The 9,909-nt window shown below is 44.4% G+C and overlaps 1 protein-coding gene across 5 annotated transcripts in view; it reads left to right on the forward strand.

Moving 5' to 3' along the window:
* Positions 1-6,856, forward strand: part of Fam13a (family with sequence similarity 13 member A) — a 315,685-nt gene extending 308,829 nt beyond the window's left edge. For all 5 annotated transcript variants that reach the window (XM_023706820.1, XM_023706819.1, XM_023706822.1 and 2 more), the window contains 2 exons: positions 742-843; positions 4,149-6,856. In XM_023706820.1, coding sequence (XP_023562588.1) covers positions 742-843; positions 4,149-4,275 — 229 coding nt within the window. In that variant the 3' untranslated portion in view covers positions 4,276-6,856. The remainder of the gene's footprint in view (positions 1-741; positions 844-4,148) is intronic.
* Positions 6,857-9,909: the final 3,053 nt, after the last annotated feature.

Here is a 9,909-nt window from a genome sequence, read left to right on the forward strand (position 1 = left end):
ACCTTGAAGCAGGACAGTCCCACAATATTCCTTTTCCTGTCTCTTGCTTTCCTTCACCACCGCCTTCTTCTTGAACATCCATCTACCCTAGAGACATCGGACCTGGGCTAGGACTGGGTCTCAATGTAGGTCATTTTAGTAGTGGTATTGAAATGGTTCTGTGAAAAGTCTTCATAAAGTTTATCTTAGCCTTGTGTTTAAATAAGAAACTGACAAAACCTTAGAAACCTCCCGAGGATGTGTCTGGGGGGAGGGGGGCACTGATCTTTTTGCTCAGCGCGCCCTGCGGGCAGGGCTGGCACGACGTGTGGTGCCGGGACCGAACGGCTGTCCCTGTTGGCCTGCGCTTGCCTGAGCAAGCGCTCTAGTCCGCTGAATATCTCTCCGGCTCCGGGGCGGTGAAGGGGGGACAGTGATTGCAAAGAGAAATACCCCAGGCAGGCTTCAGTGCTCCCTCCCAGGCCACGTGCTTGCACAGAAAGCTCGGTGCCAGGCTTGTGCCCGGCGCCGTGCGCAGCTCGGGCCTGGACGCGCTCGTCCTCCTGCCTGTCAGCAAGAGCCCGGCGGGGCAGGGGCTGCGATCTCCCACGCAGCGGGAGCCCAGAAGCCGCCTGTTGCCGACGCCCACCCAGCCGTGCAGCCAGCCCCTGCCCTCGCTTCCCACACCCGCCCGCGCTGCACGCTCATTACCTTCGGGGTTTAACCGATTTAACTTCTTTGACATTTTTTTCTACCTTTTAGACCTGAGCTCTTGGAACACCTTCAGGAAATGAGGGAAGAAAAGAAGAGGATTCGAAAGAAACTTCGAGATTTTGAAGATAATTTTTTCAGGCAAAATGGAAGGTAATGAGCGTTTTCCTCCCCTCCTCCTCGCCCTCGCGCTGCTCCCCGGCCCTGTGCTGGGCTCCCTGGAGGCTGCCCGAGCTCCTCCATATCCACCTGGGGCCCTAGACAAGGGTCACACTTGCTTCTTGGCTGAGGTCTAAGGCCAGTGCTGATTCAGCTAGCATTTGTAAACTAACTCGTCAGGTACAATTCTCATTTAAAGCAGGAAGCCTACTACTGAATTTCAAGTTGACAGCACTTTTTAAAAAAGAAACTAGAAGGATTTTAGCCAGTCGTCCTTAGACAAATGAATTCTATCTGAAACATATAGAACTGAAAAAAATCAGGCCTCCCAAATTTAAAGATCAAATCTAAATATGGGCATCTGAGGTGAATATGCACTTCTCAGATGAAGAAATACAAATGGCAAATCAATATATGAAAAAATGTCCAACATTATTGATCATTGAGAAATGCAAATTAAAACAGCACTGAGATTCCATCTCATCCCAGAAGAAATGGCTATCATCAAGAAGTTAGCCAATAACAAATGCTGGAGGGCCGTGAGGAAATAAGGAGCCTTTCTCCATTGCTGATGGGAATGCAGGCTGGTACAACCATTATGGAAATCAGCGTGGAGAATCCTTTAAAAATAAGGATTAGAAGTCCCATTCAACCCAGCTATTTCCCTTCTGGGTATTTTTCCAGAAGAACTGAAAACATCATACCACAGCAATATATGCACATCCATGTTTATAGCAGTTTGTCATAGCTAAATCTTGGAAAGAACCCAACTGCCTATCAACTGAAGAATGGATTAAAAAGATTATTTTTATACAATGCAGTACTACTCAGCTATAAAGGGATAAACTTGAGACTTTTGTAAGTAAATAAATGCAACTTGGACACCAGACTCATAAATGAAATAAATCGGACACATCTATAAACATTGTATTGTCTCTCTAGTGAGAGAAATTAAAAATAAATAAGGTCTAAAACATACAGTAGGTATTGTGAAATTGGAAGAAAATGTTCAAAAGGAAAAAGGAACTAAGATGGGGGAGGGGAAAGGACAGGAGGGAAAAATGCAAGTCAGTTATGCTATCAGTGTCTCTTAAATTATTAAAAAGGAAGGTCTGTGATAATAGTGATTGGAGAAACTTTTATGCCCACGTCTTGTATCCTGAGCAACTATTTTAAAGATACCATGTAATTTATTAACTATTATTCTCCTATTTTGTTATGAAATTTTGTTGTATCATATTTCCATTAAAAAATAAGGGAAAGGAGAAATAAGGAAAAGGAGGCTTTAAATTATCAAATTTTAAAGCTTGTTTTAAAAAGAAACACTGGAGATGTGATTCTGGTAGTGTTTGCTTAAGATATATGAGGCCCTGGGTTCCGTCAGAGGCACCAAACAGAACAACAAAAAAAAAAGATGATAGTGGTTCAGGCTGAATGAAAACAATACAGACACAGTCTGCAAAGCAGTAATCTTCCTTTTCATGTGTCCAAGTGACTCACCAGTGTCTCGCTCAGGCTCAGCAGGAGCCAAGCTAGATTTGCATCTCTCAAACTGGACTTGGGGTTGATCATTTAAAACTGGTCTCATATTTGTCCAAATTATTCTTCATACACCTTTCAGGGAAAGAAAAGCACCAGAAAAGCTAACTTTGATATTTTAAATGTGTTAGGTTCCAGGTTAATTCAACTACTATATACATGTATATTTAATATCTCTGATTTGGATTTGTTGTATAATGACTACCTCAAGATTTATACATCATATACCTGGATGTTTGCTTTTTGTTTTCTGCATGTTGCAAGATATTTAGAGAAAATAGAGAAGCAGATAAGAGTATTCCTCAAATAAGACCATCAAAGATAAAGTGATTAATATTATGCTGTGTTTTTCTTTCCTAACTTCTTTTAGGCATAGTTTTGGTTTGTCTGTATCTCCTTCATGTTTATATTCCCACTGTCCCAGATTATGAATAAGTATCCTATATGCAAAGAGCTGTACATAATTAGGTAACATATACAAGCACTTTTTATGAACTGTAATTGTTGGAATTTAACTTTATCATCAAAAATGTTTGACCTGAAAAAAAAATGAGGGGCTGGCCGAATAGCTCAGTGGGCTAAAGTGCCTGCTTAGGCAGAACGCAGTGGCCAGGTTCAATCCCCTGACCTGCTGTTCAATCCCCGGGATACACTGAGATGGTGACTGAGACTGGGTGTAGTAGCACGCGCCTGTAATCCCAGCATTTAGGAGGCTGAAAACAGGAGAATCACTATGAGTCCGATCTGTGTAGTGAGACCCTATAAACCCTACAGGCCCTTAATAAAATACAAAAAAAAGTTTGACCTGAGGGCCCTACAGTCCTAAAAAAAACAGCTCCATTCCCATCTGAGGACAGCACAGCCCCTCGCCAGGGCACTGTGGACAGGTGCCAAGTCCCAGGCCTGATGCTTGCCCTCAGCTGAGGGCTACCTAGAATCCTTTCTGAGAACGAGACAGGGCACATGCAAAATCAGTTTAGTTTTAGTTTGTTAAACAAATTAAACTGCATGCTCTTGCCCCTGCCCACACGCACTCTAGAACAGCAGGAAACGGATGCCCCAGGCTGCCTGCCTGGCTGCCTTCTCTGGTGGTGTCAAGAATGGAGTGTGACTGTGACACCTTCGTACCCAGCTGGTGTTGGGTGTGTTACATCGTAGATACAAATCACTCAGCGCAGTGTCTGACCCTTGAGTATGTGACACAACTACTGAATTCCAAGGCCAATTTTAGAACTAAGAATATTACCTATCTGTCCTTAAAAAATCTTGTCACTTGTGGCTGTACCAATTGGTAATTAAAAACTTAGTGGTTCATTAGGCAAAATATACAAAAATTAAAAAGCTTTAAGTACATATAAATGATTTCAGTTGATAGGAACACAACATGAAATCATTATTAATTTTATTAAGAAAGAAATAGCAATGAGACAGTTTCAAAACAGGTTAGTAGGACAGTTGTAATAATTAATACATTACATAACATGAAATCATTCTTAAGAAAGAATTTCTGCATTTGTTAGTCCTTCTAAAAAATACTACATTAACTTCATGAAAACTGAGGTTTATGGTGCCTTCAGGGGAAAACTATTTTTCACCAGTTACTTTAGTCCAGCCCTGTCTTGATGCCAGGGGTCTTCTATCCATGCTGATTCTGTGCGCTGATAAACTGCAGTCTCCACATGCTGTTAATGCCTGGTGAACAGTATCATGTAGGAGAGACAAGGAATGGTCTTCAGCCCCCTTTCCTTTGTTTCCACTAGAAACATCCAGAAGGAAGACCGCACTCCCATGAATGAAGAATACAATGAATACAGGCATATAAAGGCAAAGCTGAGGCTCTTGGAGGTGCTCATCAGCAAGAGAGACGCTGACTCCAAGACCATGTGAAGGTTGGCTCGGCCCAGCCCAGCCAGGGGGCTGTTGGGTGCAAGGTGGGTTTACTGCTCTCGGGTAGAGAGCTCTAGAAGGCAGCCCCCTCCAGCCAGGTGTGCAGAGCATCAGCCCTTCGGCCTCCAGGCCAGTTTCCAGCACTTGCCTCGGAACTGCCTGAGGAATTTCACAGTGGGGAAACCAAGCAGGCCACACACACACACACACACACACACACACACACACACACTCTTCACTAGCACTAGCAGTGATGAGTCACTACAGTAGACACAGCTGTGTTCTTCCCTGGATCACCGCAAGGCCACTCTAGTCTGTGATGAAAACAAGCTCAGGACCTTGCTCTGCAGAGCGAGCTTGTGACCATGCATTGGAGCCCTACTTGCTGCTGCTGCTTTGGCCATTCTAGTGTCCTTTCTGCAGAGCTGTGCCTTCCCCGCTGGTCTGCACAGATTTCCCCCCCAGCTCTTGGGAAGACGGAAACTGCTGCTGCCCACTGCGGCCTGCAGCCACCTCCTGAGGGTGCGCTTCCTCAGGACTTCCTGAGCTGAGAGAGCTCTTCAGGCCCTGATCACCCAGAGGACAGAGGGACTGCAGCAAGAGCTGCGTGAATGCAGACTGAAAAGCAGGAATGCGGTGAAGCCTAGAGTGTGTCCTGCCCTTCAGCTCTCCAATTCTCCAGCCAACGCTAAGCGAGGATCGCATGCCTGTGTCGCCTGTTCAGTTGTGGCCCTGGCCTAATGTCAAGTCTTGCTTAATTCTCAGCCTAAATGCTGGGGATAACAAGAGGAAGCCTGCATCTTCAGTCTCCTCAGTACTTACTAGATTGAGTTTTTTAAGAAAGCAAATCTGCACTAAAATCCAGACAGGTAACTGTAGCCCTCAGAGCTACAAGCAGAATCTTGTAGCTCAAGGCAAAATCTAAGTCAAACTATTTTCAAGATCATGTATAGAAAGAAAAAAATGTGGCCAAATTTGCTTTTAATGTTTTCAAAGACTGTTTTACAGTGCTGTCTATATTAGACATTTTGGAGGGACCAGGGAATTTAAGACACCAAATCATTCATCTCTTCAGTGTGCTTGACATGACCTTGTGATTTATTCCTCACCTTCTGTGTCTGCCTTTGTGTTTGGGGGGTGGAGCCCAGCCACGGCTGTGACGAGAGAGTGCGCAGCAGGCCGTGTCTCCTGAAGGCAGTGCTGTGGGATGGACAGACGCAGGGGTGCCCTCCTGCTCAGAGAGGGGCCTTCTCCAAGGGTACAATTTTAACCGATAAAGAAGTGAAGGTAAAACTGTACTGACTGGTTGTCAGCTGTACAAGTGGGTCTTGAAGGGCAGGAATATGGCTCAGTGACACTGCACCTGCCTGGCAAGCATGAGGTCTTGAGTGTGATTGCTGGTCCCCCTCACCCCCAAAAAAGGGGTCTTGAGAAACACGTGGCAGGTAGGAATGGCACAGCACAGCAGCTGACCTGAGGCAGCAGCTCTGTCCGGTAAAGGCTGCTACGGGGAGCCCAGGAAATGAATGCCGTTGTGTTTGCTCTTAGCCACGTAGAAGCATGAACTGCGTGCTAAACACGCCCTGGTTTTAATCTGCACACCTAAAGGCGGTACCTACAAATTTAAATGTACATGACAATATAGTTTGATATTCTTTGCTGTGTTTACATTGCAGATGGCTATAATTTCAAGGAGTTATAAATAAAATGATGCACTTTAGGATGTTTTCTATTTTTGAAATCTGAACATGAATCATGCACATGACCAAAAATTGTATTTTTTAAAAGAAATATGTCTAGTCTGTCCTTTTTTCAGTACTTGTTCTCTTTTGAAAGCTATGATATAAATCATTGCCAGTTAACTTTTAAAGTACATGTTTAAGAGTGCTGTTGAAATACTATAGAATTTTTTAAAAGCTACATATAGGTGAGAAGCCACTAGATGTTCTGAAATCTGTTGCTTCTGCCAAAGGTAAATTAACTGAAAGATATATTCAGGAATCCCCTTTCCAATTTGTATGATTCAATAAAAGAAACACCAAGTTATAGTAAAATAAGATGTGTATGAAGTGTTTTTCTTTGTAATGTCTAGCCCATATTCTTCATAGAACAAAGTCCAAATTCAGTGGAGGAAAGCTCTGTTTATTCCAGCTCTTTTTCGAAGGCAAGTTACTCGCAGTTTTGGCTCTTCCAGAAATGCCACGGCAAACCTGTTTCCACAGCAACTGTCTCTGCAGCCCGGCATCTCCAGGCACCGAGGCCGGGCTTAATTGGCTTCACACAGGCAGACCGCGCTGGGCTGCGGTTGTTCCTCTGCTCTCTGGGGAACGTGTGTGTTCGTTAGCACGTGCCAACAAAATAAATGTCAAGGGCTATTTAATAACAATGATAAAGAAAGGTAAAGTGCAAATAAACTTGATTATATGATCATAAGAAAGAGCTGGCAAAAGCTTGTAATTTTACTGAGCACTTGCTTTTATTGCAGTCTGGAGTAAACACTGAAATAGATGTTTATATTTGGCATGGTATATCATTACTATAGTTCTTCTTTGAATCATATTATTTGGACTAAACTTTTTTTTTTTTTGCTCTGAATGGGCAGGTTTGGCTGGCTTGAGTTGTGGGGATGGAACCACAGCAACCTGAGCCTGACTGCTTTGTTGAAGCAGCCACTTAAAGAACTGAGCTAAGGGGCAGAGCCCCTGGACTCAACTTTCTAATTCACTTTCTAAGACATGGAGCTGCAATGCTTAGGGCAAGGGCCAATTTGGACCTTGTTTTAAGACAGTGGAAGTTCATCCTTTGTTGCTAAAAGAAGAAAGCGCAACCTCATTATACTCCAACTCAGGAAAAATTTCCATGAAAGACCGAACAGGTTTCAAACCAGATGACTGATTTGTAAAAATTGCTAGTTACAGCGCATCGTGCGCCATTAGATTTCTTCCCCTTGGCTGCCAATTTGAAGTCAAAGATTAGTATTTACTGCTAAGAGCAGAGATTAGCTGATGGCTTGACAGCTCTGGTTAATTCTTGCTTAGTCTCCTTCCCATGCAGTACATTTTTGAGGTCGAGGACAGCTCTAGCAGGGTGTCCACTAACAGTGTGACATTTCAAACACAGGACAAATGTCTCTGGGCTATGCTTGGATCATAAATACTGCACTGAGCTGTCCCAAGGCCAGCAGTCAGGGAGCCCCTAGGGCTGAGCATCTGTGATTGGCTGAGTTTGGAATTCCTCCTAAGGCTGATACTTGGGTACATCACCAGCATACAGGAACAGCCGAAGTGGCAGTTAAGTTCTGTCTGGAGGTTGCCTAGATTTCAGTAGAGAGAATTAGGTCCAGGAGCCAAAATAGGTGACAGCTTTAGAAGGAAAATCATAGTTTAAAATTTATTATTTTTAAAGATATTTAAAATCTGATAATGAAGATGCCTTTCTCTTCCTTTTGGTGGTAGATAGTCAGACACCATAAACTATGAATTGCTTTGTGAAAGATGTTTGTCATCTAAATTGTCTTCCCTTTGAAGAATTTATCTGACATACAGCTTCTTGGATTTTTTTCCCCTAGTTTCAGTATCCACTTGGTTAAAGCAACAGAGAGGGACAAACCCACACCCTAAATGAGGAAACATGCCACTTCCCCTAATGCCTGTGTGGTAGATGGAAGCCACAGTGTGATTTCCTCTCTTCATTCATTATGCTGCTCCACCCGATCCTCAGAATGTAGAAGACTGGCTCAACAGACGTTCAGGTGTCTCTGTGTTCACACTGGGACAGTTACAGGCAGTGGCGCACCAAGCAGAGCAAGACATGCATGCCGGGCTCTGCACAGGGCAGACGGCACTTCTGCACTTCTTACCCCTAGTAAGTTATGCACACAGGCAAAGATCAAAAGTACGATGACACAGATGTGTGTGTAAAAGGAAAGTCTAGGCACATTCCGAACTCATTTTTAGGAATTTGAAGTGATACCTCTATAAAATTTCATCTGGCCTGGAATGGGATCAGTGATGTGTGACTCAGGGACAGAGGTGGCAGATCTAAGTCTCCATCTGAAAGCACCACACAGTGGTGAAAATCACCAGGAATCAAGTGGAATGGGCCCAGAACAATGTTTAGATAAAATGTAAGCCGAGGGCCTGGGCAAGATAGCTTGGTGGTCTAAGCAACTGCCTGGCCAGCATGCGGACCTGGGTTCAATCCCTAGCACCACATGCTGTGCCAGCACAATGTGTTGGTCACCGAGACCAGGCATGGTGGCACATGCGTGTAATCCCAGCGCTGGAGAGGTTGAGACGGGAAATACATAAATAAATATTTTTAAAAATGTAAGCAGAAACCATTTGAAATGACAAATGTCCTTTTTTAAAAATGTAAGTGTAATAAAAAATTATGTATCTATTTCTACGTAGGTATTGTGTATAAATTTAAAACTATAAAATATTTCTAACTGAACAGGTTCTGTCATTTGCGACAGCATCAGGACTGAAGTGCCTGTGGGTCTGGACTTCCCTTGAGGAACCCTATGAGCTCCGGGAGCCCTGCAAAAGCCTCGTGAGCATCATGTCCTGGCTCTGGCTGCAGGGAGGGAGGCCCCTGGAAGGTGGAGCAAATCAGGTCCACACTAGGCATGTCCATGTCACAGCCGGAAACATGCGTGCTCTATGCTCGGCATGTTCATTCATAAAAGGGGCAGGGAGGGTTGGAGGAGTGCAGAGAAGGAGGCATTAGAGCAAAATGTTCAGAGCTTCCTAGGCTGTGAGGCCACTCAAGGCAGCTAACACTGGGCATTTACTATTCTAAGGCCGCCACCCAGATACCTGAGACCTCGGCGAAATGCCCCACTTCCGTCAGGTGAAGAGAGCACCTTACCCTGAGTGGCTTGTGTCAGGCCAGGCCCAGCATGCAGAGCCTGCAAGTTCTGCTACAAGCTTACAACAGCATGAGAGGTGGGTGTAGAAGCCTTCACCCCGCCTGCCCCTTCAGACTGTGCACACTAAGAATACTCGTGACTGAAAAAAATTAAGGGTTGCAGGAGGAACCTCGTCCTTGTGTTGAGGCCAGGACACAGACTATGCCAGCATCCGTACAAAGACAGTCCTGCTGGCATAGATGCTCTTCAGTGGCTTCTTGCCGAACCTGAAGAGTTTACATTTTTTAACACTGGGTCCAAAGAAAACCTAGCAGAAATGGCAGGCAGCATTTACAGCCCCTCCACTTTCTTAGTCTTTTTTTTCAGTGTACATGGGGGTATTGAACCCAGGACCTTTGCATTGAAATGCATGGTTAGATTTCCAAAAACAAAGTTTTTTATTTAGTTTTTTTTTTGGCTGGCTCAGGCTGCCTTAAGGGCGGGTCAGGTAATGCTCATGGAGGTGGGGATCAAACCCCAGTATCCTGCGCCGGACTGCATTTGCATGAGCAGGTGCTTAAACAACTAGGCTAACCGGCAGGTCCCCCCAAAATTACTTAGTTTGACACAGGGTATAATGGCTAAGTTGTCAAATCAAGCTTGAACTTGTTTTTTTAAAATATTTATTTATTTATTTTGTGTGTGTGTGTGTGTGTGTGTGTGTGGCCAGCTCAGCCCACCAGGGGGCGGGGCTGGCTGGCATGTGGTGCTGGGGGATTGAA

Source organism: Octodon degus, unplaced genomic scaffold (genome assembly GCF_000260255.1).
Source record: "Octodon degus isolate 3935 unplaced genomic scaffold, OctDeg1.0 scaffold00272, whole genome shotgun sequence".
Lineage (NCBI taxonomy): Eukaryota > Metazoa > Chordata > Mammalia > Rodentia > Octodontidae > Octodon > Octodon degus.